The sequence below is a fragment of the Morone saxatilis genome, unplaced genomic scaffold (assembly GCF_004916995.1).
Source record: "Morone saxatilis isolate NCDOM2014 unplaced genomic scaffold, NCSU_SB_2.0 Contig21, whole genome shotgun sequence".
NCBI lineage: Eukaryota > Metazoa > Chordata > Actinopteri > Moronidae > Morone > Morone saxatilis.
The window spans coordinates 4,054,074-4,069,860 of NW_023339774.1; the positions used below are offsets into that span (position 1 = coordinate 4,054,074).

General features: G+C 39.3%; 1 protein-coding gene across 1 annotated transcript; it reads left to right on the top strand.

The window, feature by feature from the left end:
* Positions 1-10,432: 10,432 nt before the first annotated feature.
* LOC118332745 lies at positions 10,433-14,536 on the top strand. The gene is made up of 4 exons (XM_035668158.1): positions 10,433-11,059; positions 12,098-12,298; positions 12,619-12,729; positions 13,916-14,536. The coding sequence occupies exons 1-4, from the start codon at positions 10,763-10,765 to the stop codon at positions 13,940-13,942; spliced, it is 636 nt and encodes a 211-aa protein (XP_035524051.1). The 5' UTR covers positions 10,433-10,762; the 3' UTR covers positions 13,943-14,536.
* The last annotated feature ends 1,251 nt before the right edge of the window (positions 14,537-15,787 follow it).

Genomic DNA, 15,787 nt, shown 5'->3' on the forward strand with positions numbered 1-15,787 from the left:
TTTCTACATCACTGTACAAGTTGCATACTGGACCAGGATTAACTTCCAAATCCCTTAAAATCTGATTTTGAATGAGCACAGAGAAACTTTCCACTTTCAGCAGATGAATGGGAAAACATCCTTGTAGAGTCAAACTCTGCACATACAGCATTCACACAGCACACTACAGGAGCAAGAAGAAAAATACATTGATTTAATATAATGGTTGTATCCGAGTCAATGAGAACTCCTTAAGATTTCACCACAGATCCTCCACTGGGTATTGGTGACACAGTGTTGTGTGTTGACTAGACTCCTGTTCCTGCTGAACTGAGCCAGTGTGTTTGATCGAACTGCTTTCAGCTCAGAAGGCACAAGAGGGACGCCAGATGTTTCCTCTGAGTAAGGTCAAGAGACTCCACGTGTGGCCCTCTGGTGGGTCCATTCAAAGCCGATGAGAGAAGTGTCAAATTCTGCACATTAAACGAAACATGGCAGGAATTTGATTTCCATGCAAAACACATTTCCCATGTTGTAATTACTTGCAGGCAGCCCAAAGAGTCTTTATATTTCCTAATGAACTTTATTTTATAATATGATATTATCTTATCTGATAACATCAGTCCTAAGGAAAAGTAAACACAGTTTGCCACTGAGTATAATCTTCTTTTTGTTATAGGGAAACTTAATTTAATTTCTCAGGGATGAGTTGAGCTGGCAGTGTGTCAAACTGTCAGTCATTCTGCAGAACAAAGGCAGAGAAGTTACAAAACCTCTGATAAACATCTGATGAACCTGTATGTGCAAATTCTCTAATTCTCCAAGAGAAAAAAATGCTGCATGCGGCCGACATAGGCAGACCGAGGACAGAGAAGATGTGGATCTTATTAGATGTAACGACAAAGTGTCCAAAAGTTCTCATTGCGCGAACACAAATGTGTTGCACACCAATCCATTGTGGTCCAGATGTGTTCATTTCAATTAATATTATACTGGATGTTATTTGACAATAATTACATAAAAGTGACTATTATTACAATACTTATCATACAAGAAATATTCATAATGGAATTGTCAATACGCTGGCTTGGTCTTTATTTCCAGTTTGTTCAACTTTTCGTCTGTTAAACTTGAAACTGAGGCATGCTGGTAGTTCTTTTAATAATTGTATACTTTCCTTCCATGTCGTGGTTCTCAGTGCTCAAGCTTCACAAATACCTCACAAATATATAGTTTAATCTAAAAAAAACAGCTCAGTAATGTGCTAACATAGCTGGGCACTGCAGTTTTTAGCAAACATTACTCAAACAGGAGGAAACAGTGCGTATCTCGAGGACTATTTTCAGCTGTGGATAAGGACATATTTAGTGCTCTAGTGAGTATTTCCGGCAGCAGGACGGTGTGTGTGCGACTCAAACTAAACTACAACTGTGTGTTGATGGTAATGAAGGAACATCAGCGTGACTCATTGATGTGTTTTTAATAGTTTTTGACAACAGTGGAGCTCTATGGCACACAGGAATGAGATATATCAGATATTTGGTCGTTTTCAATTGTTGTCAATAAAAAAACTATAGATTGTCGCCAGCCTTATCCTTCGATGACAACAAGAGCGCAAACAAATTGGTTTTAGATTTCTGTATGCTAAAAGACTTTTACAGTTTGACTACAGTCTGATTTTGACCCTTTAAAATCATTTGAAATATGCTGTATCTTTTTTGACAGGACTATGTAGATCTTCAGTCAGCCATACCTCCCCATAAAGTCTGTACAAGTGAAGAACTTAGCCACTGTGAACAAATTGCTAAGACTCCCTGTTCAGCAGTCGACTAAGCTCTGCACCTGATCAGAAACAGCAGATACAACGCGACGCAAACACACCAATCGGCTGATCTTGCCTCAAAAGAGTTGTTCTTTCAGAGAAATCCACAGACTGGCAGCTTGAAGAACTCCTTTCTTAGAAATGTGTAAAAACAGAGCAAAAGAAAGTCTGACACTGTCATAAAAAAAACAAACAGGTATCCTCCTCCAGCTCCGGAAGCAGCAGTAGCAGACACCGTAGCAGTGTAGTAATCCCTGGCAATGTGATTTTTATTTTCTGTCCCAAATCATCATGCCAGAGACCCACACAGCCACAGCAGAGACACCACTCCGTCCTCCAGGAAAAACACACTGCTCTGTCCTCATCTCTCTCCCTTCTCCTGCTACTTTTTCTCTCACGTTCCAGTCTCCCCGGTGCTCCCTCCCCCCACTCTCCCCCTCTCAGGCTCCCATGCTCGGTTTAACTTTGGGTATTTCCCTCATTAACTGCTACGCCTATATCAGGAACTCCAGAGAGGCCCGAGGAAGTCGGGCTCTGAAATAAAAATGACAGCGTGCTCCTCTGATAGTAACTAACGATAATCACCCCCTCGCTCTGCTGGGTGGGCAAGTCTCATGGCAGGTGTGAGGGCATTCTGGGACACGGGTTTAAACAGTCAGTGACTGGATGAAACGAGAGAACCCTTTTTTCCTCAGATAAATGCTTAGACATTAAAAGTTTGTAGCTTGTATGCAACTGAAACTGGATTTCAAATCAACACAGGGTTAACAGGGGTGTTGCTATAGATACGTATGATGTAGGTTTTAACACAGTGTTAGATGTATCGTATGTAATCAGGCTGTATCATGCTTTAAAAGCATTCCCCGTATTACAGGTATAATATGCTATATTTAGGCATGAAAATGGGCCGACCCTATTCAGCTAGTTCACACAGGAGGCAGGTTTATTCCTAATAAGAGGATTGCTGACTTTTACTGTATCCTGAACAGAACTGGTTGAAGATCCAGAGCTAATGAGTGGAAAAAGGCTCCACACTTCTCTTCCTAATAGTTCTGTTTGGAGCCACAATCACAGTGTTCATTTTACCTCCGCTTTCTTGCGATCACATTTGTATGCATGCACTATGTAGCAGACTGACACTAATTACATCTCAGGGATCTCATAGTTTCATCCAACCTTTGTAGTATTTTGATAGGTGTGTTTCCTACTTTCCTCTATTTGCTATAACTTTCAGATAAACACAGGATTATACCTGATTATAAAGCTATAATCATACCTAGTGCTGTCTTTGATCTTTTTGTCTATTTGCTATTTATGGCCTGTAGGCCTCACTGACCCGAGCTCATACAACTCATTTTTGAGTAAATAAAAAAAAGCATAATGTATGGAATATTTTATACTATTGCAAATACTAAGGTGAAACATATTTATAAAACACTACTTTGTGTCAAAGTTTAGCAAGGACATTTGTTCCAAGTCAAAACTGAACAGCATGATTTTATTAGTGCAAAAAGGACACAAGTACACATGAAAATGTCACCATACTGCAAAATGAATGCTAAGCACATAAAAAAAAAACATTAACATTATTGCAACAACAAAAACAGAAACACAAAAATTCATCACAATCAATGGTGGTTGTCGTATGTGTCTTCCGACATTTCGTCCTCTAATGTCAGTTTCCTGGCCTCTGTCCACCTCACAGTATCATGATCAATGATGTTATGAAGAGCATGACATATATTCAGTATTGTTTAGTCATTGTGCTGACACAGTGAATTGTGAGCGAGGCCTCAAAAAAGCTTTATAGATCTGCTTGGAGAAAAGTTCTATTTATTATTGAAACAATGTTGTGATTGTTTGTGAGATCTGGTTCCGGCTGGGGAAAGAAGCATGTGGGGTCTGGGAGAGGAAGTGTGTCCATCTGATGAATGGCCATGTGCCTGAACTCAATTTTATACACTAATTGTAATCTCAGCCATTTATTTATAATGACCACCACATGTGTTGAAAAACACCCAGAATTGAATGAACATTATCAAAATGCTTTTTGTGTGTTCAGATGCTCTGTGTGAACAAAGTCATGGAACTTTATGACAATTAGATTAAATTCACTACATTTATCAGAGAGAAAACTTGTAAAGCCGTAAAACTAGACACAAGTGTGTTAAGTGTGGTTAGCTCCACTGCGCAAACCTTTGTTTTTAATTAAAGTCCCTAAACCTTTCGTACACAAGCACTGCTCCCTGAATAGAGCCAGGCACTGAATTTATGATAGGTAAGTGTTGGGGTTGCAGTTACAGTATTCTTCTTATGTTGGGGAAACATAGGACTCAGAGTGTTAGTGGCTGATTTTCCATTAAAAGAATACTGAGTAAATATATGGCCGGGGTCTGGGCTGAGCTGGGCCAAACTGCTCTGGAAGTGAAGGGCTGTTCAGGTAATGACAAACAGAACAATGTGCATTTTTATGTCAAATGATACTGCTGCCACACACCAGCAATACTTCCAGAGTCTTCCAGATCCATTTGTGTTTCCTGCAGTAATAGACACGGTGTGACCTGTCAGCGAGGTTCTGGCTCCCATCACAGCCTTTTATTGGTCCCACAGGTGGCCTCAACGGTGCAAGGGAGCAATACCTAAACCGTCTAATGAGACGTAAAAATTTGCTTGTGGCAACACATGTCCCCGTTAGGAGGTTACCCCAGGCTGCACCCCGAGGGTTAGGAGAAGAAGAAATTGATGAGAAAGAAGAAAATTTGTCAATAACTGTCCTATGAGGGCACTTCCATACAAATCCAGGTTACTTAAAGGTCCAGTGTGTAGGATTTAGTGGCGTCTAGCGGTGCAGCTGCAGATTGCAGCTCACTCACCAAACACAAAGGAGAAACTACGGTGGCAGCAAAACATACTACGCATACGGCTGTAGGCTCTACGGCTCTAGTGCCTGTGTTTGGTTTGGGCTATACGTTCTGGATACTGACATCTTCTTCAAAAACTTGAATATACGCACTGCAGATTTGAAGCAGGAACTACAGGAAGAGCTGCGTCTATATGAGGGAATAAGTGATGATTTATTCTATGAGCATGAGCCATAAATACAGCCATAAATGGTAACATCAGCATGCTAACAGGCTCAAAGAGACAATGCTAACATGCTAGTGCTTTGCTGGACCGGTGATAAATGTTAGTCCAATACACCTTAAGGCTAATGAGAGCGCTAATGAGAACGTAGCTGTTTTGGTTCAGTTTTAGCACTATCATTAGCGTTGTTTCAAGATGCAGCAACCAGCTGTTTCAAGTAAAAAAGCTCTGACTGTAGGCTACTTGCCCAATACTAAACACGTTAGCGACCAGCTGGTGACCATAGTGGAGCCATTTTCTCAGGAGTTGGTGATTAATCATAATTATCAGTTTGAGCCTGCTAAATATCAGACATTTTACACCATCAGCTGGCTAACACTCAGATTGTTGTTGGGCTCTTTTAGTCTCTTTTAAACATGGTGACCTGGTGTCACACTTTCCGTGGGACTGCACAGACTGGATCAAACAGAGGGCAAAGCTTAGAGATGTTACGAGCTAAGATGCAGAATTGAAATGTTTATTTTTTGAGCTAGATAGACATTATATCAAATTTTAGACTACCTCACAGCATTGGTAACATGTCCCACATTGTCCCACACAAACATCTTTGTCCCACATTTGGTTTGTTGGGATCTAGCCAGCAGTGAATAAATTATCTCCACAGCCAATCAGTGAAGATTTATGGTTCAATTAACTATGGTCTTTTACAGTTTGTCCCACGCCTTATTTATATTCCATATAGTGATGATGCACGCACCTCATATTAATCACATACAGAGACTAATATAGAGAACCCAATGCATAGTGTTGGCAGGTGTAGTGTAGGTTGCATGTGAAGACATGATCCTGCAGGACTGATAGTGAAATCTGAGGTTTATCTGTTTGAGCCTGAAGCTAAATATCAGACATTTTATATAATCAGCTCAGCAGGCTAACCTTTAAATTGTTGTTGGGCTGTTTTTGTCTTGGATGTAAAACTTATTTAAAATACGGTGCCGGCAGTGAATAAGTGCTCTCCTCAGCCAATTAGCAATGATTTATGGTTCATGGCTGCACAGCTCCACAGCTGCCTCTTAAACCTGTCACTCATCCCAGTTTCTCATGTCACATAAATAATTTTCATAATAAATTCTTAGCTCTTACTCAATCCCCACGAGATATCGTCTTCAGAGTATGAAGACGATAACGCGCTTCAAGCTAAAAGTGAACACGACGTGCTCAAGCTAAAGTGCAACCACACCATCCTGCTGTATGCCGGTGCGTGTGACTGCTGGAGCTTACTTAATGGGAATCACACTACAATAACACACTCGATCCTGCTTGCTGGGGTTTCAGTTTTTACATGTTTGATCCACAGAGGCATGACATACCAAGCGTGATCGTGGCATGTGACCTGGCCCCGCCAGCTGTTTAGCCACCCTACCTCTGACCTCAAAGTCAAAGTCAAATCATGCTTGACTTGGTGGGGCCTTTATGAAAGGTGGAGACCTGAAGGATTGTATTAGAGCACTGTGGTGGAAGAACAGGTTTAAATTCCTGGATTCCCACAGCACATGCCACCAATAACACATTTTCTGCCGGTGTCTACATTTGCTCAGCTCAATGTGCTGATAAATTAATACTGTAGATTAAGTGAAACACTGGAGTGAAATTAATTATTTAACACAAAGAACAGGAACAACTTTTTCACACTCCTATTTAAATATGTGTCTCTAGGTTTGTTGGAAATGATTGGTTGATTGTAGCTGACACCACTCCATTTATGTGCCTGAATGAGAGTACAAATGACAATGACTTTGTATAGCAATTTGGATTCAAACACCCATGTTCAAACAAAACTCCTCTTCCTTTTTGTTCCTCTTTCTCCACCAGCACTGAAGACTCCAACCTGAACGCAGGACACCAGCAGCCCCTGGGGGCGCCACGAGATCATGTGACAGAGCTTTGATCAGCACGTATGCCTGTGTGCCGGCCTCACCGCTCTGTGCTCCATCTCACTCTGTTAGTGTTCAAAACGCAGCTAAGGTACACTCACACACACACAAATTAATATATTTAGTATATATTTAGACATCAGGATACATGGATATACATGGATGTAGGCAATATATGGATAACACACAAGATGTCCACACCTCTAAAAACAAAGCAGTATCAAATAAAGCGCTAAACAACAAGCAAACGTAATTGACAACCAACTTATGACAACATGCCACAACACTTCTTGATGCCGTTTCCAGATAATCAAACTATTGCTACATCCTTGGTCAATGATGAAAATTCACTGTAGGTTTTCATCATATGCAATTCAACATTAAAACTCAAGCCTTTCATTCTGTTTTAAAGGGAGTTGTGAACAATGTGACACTGTATCAGTCCTGTGTTTGCCTGCTTTAGTTTCCAGTAACACGAATGATGCTTTCCAAAAATTCTTGTTATCTGCCAAATACGCAGCAACGTTGTCCAGACCCAGACCATTGTTGTTCAGAATATGCAGTATTCATCCTGCAATAGCTTCACTTGTTTTGTTTTCCTATTTGTAAAAGTCTAGCAGCCCGTTCCAGATCCCAAGAGTTGGTGAAAAGTATGCTCATGTTCCGCTAATGAGAAAAAAGCATGCCTCTACCAAATCACACAGCAACATTTCTTGAGATTTTGGAGCCAAAACAGACTCTGTGATGCTAGCAGAGTTGGTTCTCCTGGCTAGCGTCTTGTCAACACAGTCTTAGCATGCATAGCTGTGGTTGTGCCTCCGAGATTACATTTTCTTGATTTCATTTTTACTTCAACGTGTTTTTCAAGTAGGTAAAAATGGTAAATGTTGGCAAACCTAGTACTAGGCAATTAGCCTAGCTTGTTCTAGACCAATAGCAGGGGGTACCAGCTAGCCTATAGCACCAGCAAATAGCTACAGCACGCAACTCCCCCTAAAACCCTAAATGATCATTTTTTACATTTATTTTTGTGTACTGATTCAGCATGTTAATTAGTGAGCTTTAGATTTAGCTTTTGTTGGTGGGTATGATTTTTTCTCATCGGACAGCTAGTTGTTTGCCAGTTGCTTCTAGTCTTTATGCTAAGCTAGGCTAATTGGCTGCTAGCTCCAGCAACATACCTCACTCACAAACATCAAAGTTGTATAATCTCATCTAACTCTTGGAAATACAACCAATAAGCACAAATTGTTCTTAAGATAAGAGATAAAACTGTAAAATCTTGTGCTGATGAAGGCATGGCTGAACTGTATTGCAAGCCATGCACCTAAAAGCATTTTATCATAACCACCACATTGCTCCAGCTCATCATTTTTTGGGATTTGTTTTTTTTTTTTTTTTTCTCCAAGAGCACAAGCATTTTTTCTTTAATTCATTAATTCATTGAGGAGTTTTAGGTTTAGTCTTATATCTAAATTTAAAGATTACAAGCAGATCAAGAAATGAAGACATTTTTATGATGCTTTGGTTTAAAACTATTACACTGGATACACAGAAAACAATGCAAAGTATATATATATATATATATATAGAAAGTAAGTATATAAGGTTTTCATCTAACGATGACTTTAGTACCTTTAAATATTTGCTGTTGCATCTTTTTTATACCAAATCATTTACTCCTTTAATCCATATCAGAAATTATTCAAATGTCTCCTAAAATTATGAAAGCATATTGACTTACTGTATCCTGTTTTCCGCAGCCTCTCTCATGCAGTGGCCGAGTGACAGTGCCTCCCTGCAGCTTTCCTGTGTATCCTGAATGCCAGGAGGAAGGAGTGGGCTGAGACTGACGCCTTTCTCTCCTTTATAAATCAGGCTTTATGAGTTGACATAGTGTTGTTTGTGCATTAGGCCTTCCCCCACTCCAAAACAATTCAAAGAACAGTTTGTTGGTCTGTCCCTCGTTGGCACAAAGCAGCTCTTTCAGCCTGAGTCTGAGTCTGAGTGTAGGAAGTCTTGTTTTGTCTCAATCCAATTCAGTTTAACAAAGCTTTTGATTATTTGATTTAAAAAAATTCTGGTAACTATAAATACTGTACAAAAAAATAGTTCTACATAGTACAATAGTTTGAATAAGCTTACTTCCAACGTAAGGGAATAAAAACCTGAATTGTGGGGGCAGATTATTAGAAAATGTTCCCAAAATCAGAAATCTTTGATAATATTTTATATGAGCATTATAGCAAATGACTCTGGGTAATGTAAAAAGGCCTTCTGAACCCCACAGAGAACTATCACCAACTCTGCAGCTGAGATTTTCAGCCTATTTTAGTTAATAGGTTTGGCTTTATGGCACATTTAGTGTATGGTCATCAACCTCATGTGCAGAAGCAAACTGCAGGCAAAGTAAGCAAGTCATTGAAGAAAATGGAACATAGCAGCTAAAGCGGGATAAACTGCATATTCTCTAATTTATGTGTCCTTCCGTGGACTGTAGAAGATGGAGCCTATACGGGTGGGGAAGTGTACTGGTGTTTATTTGCCAGCTTTTTTTGTTTTCCTGAGATCGGAAGTTTTATTTAATCAACTTCATATAATTTCAGTTGATGATAATGGACATTTTATTCCAGTTTTCATTAAGTCAATCTTAAACATAACAATGACACATTATCACCTTACTAAGTTGACATGGAAAACTTGTTAGCAAACAGTTGTCTATTTATACATTCAGCAGACACAGAGCAATATAGCATTCATTTGGTGTGGCCAATATTCACTCTCTTTTAGCTCTGGTTTTGGTCTCCACCAACTCCTGAGGGAAATATCTGGCTCTTTAGCTACTAAATGCTCCACAGTGTTCACCAGCTTGTCGCCAACTGTGTCTGTCTGCTGTGTGGTGCTGTGCAGGTAACATGCAGTGGTTTTTCAGAGCTTTTCTTTTTTGAAAACAGCTGCCTTCTTTGCCTGAAAACAATGCAAGGGAGAGGCCTTTCCACTAACAGGGAACCAGCTCTGTTCCAGTTTGTGCACCTAGTTTTGCACCATTCTTTTATTTTGAAGTATTTAGAATTTTTGGTTTGGAACCTGAAAAGTTGGTTCCAAAAATAGGTTTTCTTGGGAACCAAAGTGTGCACGTCATATTCTACAGGTCTTTCTCCAGGTTACAATCTGTCTGACAGATATTTATCTGAAACACTGGTAGTGAAAACTGGCCACAAAATGGCAGCTTGTATGGTTACGAATATGACAGAGAGAGGGGTCTTGCCTGATGTCAAATAAGTAATATATAATCCAGTAATACATCCAGCCATTAAACATGTTCAGATTAATGCACTACTGTACATCCAGTACCCCTCTCAGAACAAGAAAGAAGCTCATTTCAGTTCCTCAGACAGCCAGCAGATGTCTCTCTTGCTTTATTATGTATAAATCCAACACAGGCTCATTTGCATGAGGAGAAAAGTGTCCAAAGTTCAGCAAAGTGTTACAGTGACAACTGTAAACCTGCAGCTTTCACTTCAAATTAAGCACTTTATCAGAATTCATCAGCAACAGAGAATTTTGTTGATCGGTCATGCAGGAGTCTTTATATAATGTCTTGTGTGCCTGTGTGACGTGTGACCAATTCTGGTTATTATTTGGAATAAAATATTTAGACCTCAGGTTTAAATGTTCCTATTTTATAGTTCAGCGTCAGTCTGGGAACTCCCCCCTTGTCTCCGTATGGCTCTCCTCCCTCTCCTCATCCCTCTATCCTTCACCACTCTTAAGCTCCAGACCTCCTCAGGGAACATCTGACACACATCAGAACACTAGAGGCCCAGCAGATGTGGATTCAACTCTTCACCACTCCTTTTTAAGCAGCCTTCATCAGATCTGGTTCTGGGCTCTCAAGATTTGGGATCTAGACCTGCAGAAAGGGATTTAGAGTTTCTACCTGATGAAATCCTGTAAGAGTATGGGGGCGAGCCGAGTGCTGCAGTTGTCTGTTTTGCTAGTGGGACTCTGTGCCCCTCCACCAAGTGATGCTTCCACATCACAGGAGGCAGGTGAGGTCCCCGTGTCCCAGCTGAGGATGCTCTCGCTGGGACTGGCTCACCTGCTGCGGTGGGTGGAGGAGAACGCCGGGCGGCTGGAGCAGCAGGGAGACCAGGTGGCAGCAGAGCTGGACGGGGCCACAAAGAGTCTGGAGGGCCTTCGTAAGCAAAGTTTACAGTCAGCACGGACTCACAGGCAGGTGAGCAAGAATCATTTTACAAAGGAAATCCACTGCAGACAAAAACATCCAAACTTTATCTCGGTTCCTGACCCACAGGTACACAGCATTTTATCAATTTTTGGATGTTGGTAGGGCTGAAACTAACATTCATTTCCACTATCAAATCTGCCATGTATTTATTAATTTTTTTGATTAATCAATTATTTATTTGGTTTATAATGTCAATGTGTCTGTGAAAAATACCCATCACAGTTTCCTTAAGGTGAAAAATTGCTTGTTTTTGAAAAGGTGGAATTGAGGACTAAAACGATGAATAGATTATCAAAACAGTAGCTGGTTATTTATTTATTTTAATGTTGATCCATTAATCGATGCAGCTCTTTAAATTGTTAACTTTGTCTCCATTAATTTTGTTGTGCATTTTTCTTCTTTTTCTCTTTGCTTCTGATGCCCAACCTTCCCCTGTGGACCTTGAGGAAGTTAAAATAACTAATTCCCCCAAAGATGCCTCTTTTAGAGTTGATGCTTCCATGATGAAATTGCTGATATATTTAAGGGTGAACATGGCATGTTTCATTGATTTAGTCTTTGTTTTATATTATGGAACTGACCTTACATAACCTGTAAGGTGCAATATGAATGATTGATTCATTGATGACACCATGATTTTTGTGGCTGCACTATGACGTAGATCTATAGAGGTTACTCATGTTTCATTGAAAGCTGCTCTGAATCATCTCTGAAATGTGTTTGTTTGGAAAATCACCATCAAACACAGACGATGAAACAAACAAAAAAAGAGATACAAAATAAAGGGTTTTATTTCAGTGAGATGTTTATAGTTGGTTTATAGCTGTTCTAGAGAAAGGGACTTCCATGTAATGGTTTATTGGAAAAAAAGGAATAAAGTCAATGACTCCAAAAGTCCAAAGACTGATTGATATACGAGCCAACTTATGACAAAGTTGGAAAACATCAGGGTTCATAGCTGCTGTGAAAAATATCATTATATCATTCATCACTTTGAATAATGTGATATAATGTTGTGTTCTTCAGGTGAGGAAGGACCTGCAGATACAGAGTGCCAGGGGGGACAGGCTGTGGAAGGCGGTCAGAGATCTGCAGAAGGGGCTGGAGGATCTGGAGACGGAGCAGGGAGCCACGCAGCACCAGATGAACCGGATCCTCCAGAGACTGAGGAGCCTGACCGGTCCGAGTTCGGGGGATCAAACTCAGCTGGATATCAACAACACTAAAGTGAGAAAACAACAACAACAACTTAACCAGTAAATAGATAGGTATTTATCTGGGTGACAACAACACACAGGCACATAAGAACTCTGAGCTGTATACAAGAAACCCAAATTGTCGCTACAAAGTTGGAAGCAAACCACAGGGATGTCCACATACTTTTGGCCATTATAGTGCATAGCTTTTCTAAAACTTAAAGCATTAAAAAACTATGAAATATTTAAAAACAACATTGCTTTGTGTGTTATTTATTTGTAGTTTCTGTGCTGTAGTAGACACACATTTATCAGTGCAGGTGATCGTCTGGTATCCTGGTTGTGTTTCAGGTTATCATGGATAAACAGGCCCGACGGCTCGTCAGTCTAACCGCAGAGGTTTCAGCCCGAGACCGACTCATTGGCAGACGCCAGCGGCACATTGACCACCTGGAGAAACAGGTACCTTACTTTGTGGTTTGATGCTTCAAGTTTCATCTGTTTAAAGTGAAACATGACCTCAAAGAACATTCCTTCACAGTCTCACGTTATTACTATTGTTATTTTAATGTATTTTAGTCCAAAGGCTAGCCTCTCTATAAATTATTATTATTTGAAGTAATAGTTTTGGTTGGAAGAAGCACCTTAAAATCAAACTGTAGCTCTCTGACAGATTTTGGTGTGGTGGTTATATGTGCACCACAGCAGCAAACGGTGCACCGTGAGGCAAGTCCAGGTGTGCTGTGGGGTTTTGTGACAACCATACATTATTATTGCAATATGTAACTATACAAAAAGTTAAGAATTTATTTTAAATTTATTCTATCAATACTTTGTATGCATTCCACTACTATACCTCAGTTTTAATTGAATAACCTGTCTGGTTTAAATGGGGTGTGTTGATGCAATTTTACAGGTCAAAATGAATTCTTAAATTATTTTGTTAATAAATATTACACGAGTGATTTTTTTGTTTTATATTTTTACAAATATTTTATATTATATTTTTATTTTTTATACAAATTTTATTTTACATTAGTAAATAAAAGTAAATGTACATGTACAAGAGTGATAACACTTATAGAGGCTTTGCAGAGATATGAATACAGGTGAGCCATGAGACTTGGCTTGCCCTCTGCTGTGCCACTGGTCTAGGTATTGTTTTTGTGAGTGTGTTTTGAACAGGCACAGTGTGAGTGTTGATACCCAGGACACTCTGATGTTCCGCTATGTGCATTAGTCTTACTTAGACTTAGACTTAGACAGACTTTATTTGTCATTTGGATTTGCATCAAAATGACATTTCTTTGCAATGGCACATAGCACAGCAGGAATTAAGGGTGAGGCAGTATATACAAAATAAATATATATATATATATGCAAATATAAAAAAGAGAGAGAGAGAAAAGAAAAACTTTTGTATAAAAGACCAGTTAGATACAATTTCACAGTGTGGTTGCCTATGTAACTAGAAACTTTTGTATATAATACAAATAAGATAAAAAATGATAAATAAGAAATAAGTCCTGGTGGGGCAGTCCTTTGTAGTTGTGTGGGTGAGCATGGGGAGGGGAGGGTTTTACAGTTTTCTATGGTTAAACAATAATGCATCTCTTCATTTGCGACCTGTCTCTGTGTGTTTGTTTAGGTGTCTGAGAGGCTCCCAGCAGCATGAGGAAAGACTTGACTCCGACTGGTGAGCAGCTGCATCAACACAGCAACTCTGAACCAATCCGCTCTCACTGAGAAAGACTTAAAGCCGACAGAATGAACTGCTCTGAAACAAAGGATGTGTCACAATCAACAAACGCGTGTGTAATACACACTGTGTTAGATTAACAGACATTCGGGTTGCTTTCCAACACAACCTGTCGATTACAACAAAAAATTCTATTACAGGATGTGTTGAAAACTATCGTCAATGCGTGTTGTCCTCCATTTCAAACTGGTTCGGAAATAAAACCTTCCTGTTACTGGGTCATCATGCTGTGGCTCTGACTTCCACAATATTGTGGTTGATAGTGGTGGTGAAACGCCTTGTGAAGATACTTGCTCATACACACCCAAATAAACTGAGGAAACCTTCAGACTAACAACACTCATCATCAAAAAATAAAGAGTCAAATTATGTTCTTCTTTATGTCTTCTGGTGTAATTAACTCAACTACACTCAAGTCATATGTACCATGACAGAACACAGTAATATGAATAATAATTGATTGGCAAAATATCCAGCAAAGACAGTGGGAAATTATTTCAGTAGGTTATGATAAAAATAGTGGTTCATGCTGTTTACAGCCTATATACTGTGACTGTGACTGTACATAATAATAATAACAATAACCATTACATAACATGACATTTTTTATGTCTTTTTTATGTTTATCTTTTGATTGGAGCTATGAGTCACCATATTTGTAGTCTCTGTCTTGACTAGAGCTGACTGAGAACCCAATGCAGATGCATATGCAGAAATCTGGGCAATTTTATACCAGGAAATGCACCACCACAGCATATCTTTAAGAAATCTATTCAAAATGTATGTATTGTCAAAAGATTTTAAAGATATTTAACCCAAATATATATATATCTATATATGCATAATTTAAATCTCTATGTGATATGAGACTTGGTTCCAGTCATTTTGTTTAAAGTAATTTGATTGGCTTTAACTTCTGATTCACTGAAGGCCTCTTGATTGTTTTTTTCTCACCCTAATGATGGAACATGATTATATAATCACCATCAGAACCACCAACTAGGGTGTGGCCTATATAAAATAGCGATGCCTGTGTCTTAATATGACTGTTGAGCTTTAAGAAGGCCGAAACATCATCATCTGAATAAAAAACTAATTCATAAGGAAGAGTGTGCGACACGTTTTTCCTACTCTCACTAAGCAGCTAATGTAGCATTGAGCTGCTAGCTTCAAGCAGAGAGGGCTACAGAAATCTGGTAAGTTTACGTCTTTCTAACTCCACACCCTTTTTCCCTTGTAGTCTTCAGGCCCAACAGGCACTGACTCAAGTGACATCACTTAAGGCAATTTGTCAGATTTCACACAGCTCCCTCTGGACTATGGATGTATTAAAGGAGAACACGATACGTTGTTGGAGATGAAGCTCCGTTCATTCTTATGGAGGCAGTTCAGTGTCGCATAAAATCAAAAAAGGTTTGATTTCCTGGTATGAAATAACCCCGGATCTTTTGCATATGCTTCCACACTGTGGGGCTTGTACAGCAAGTCCACTACAGACTTCCCCTGGCCCTTCCAGTTTAGCCCTCCACTGACTTGAAATTAACAATCCACTTCAGATAGTAAATCCTATAGAGATAAATTTTTCAAACAAATACATTTTTAATTTGCTTAAGTAATTTTGCTGTTTATTTTTATATCACATTTCATACACAAAAGCAATTCTAAAGCTTAACAAAATGCATCAAAAATGTTCCAATAAAAATAACACAGGATAAAAATTTTACATTTAAAAAAAGGATTGGGATCAAGAGAAAAAAAACA

What these genes read in the sequence shown, in the direction of transcription:
- LOC118332745 (XM_035668158.1), top strand. Translation starts at nt 10,763, where the DNA reads ATGAAATCCTGTAAGAGTATGGGGGCGAGCCGAGTGCTGCAGTTGTCT. An exon ending in CAGCACGGACTCACAGGCAG is followed by an intron (nt 11,060 to 12,097) that starts GTGAGCAAGAAT and finishes TGTGTTCTTCAG; the next exon opens with GTGAGGAAGGACCTGCAGAT. An exon ending in TTGACCACCTGGAGAAACAG is followed by an intron (nt 12,730 to 13,915) that starts GTACCTTACTTT and finishes GTGTTTGTTTAG; the next exon opens with GTGTCTGAGAGGCTCCCAGC.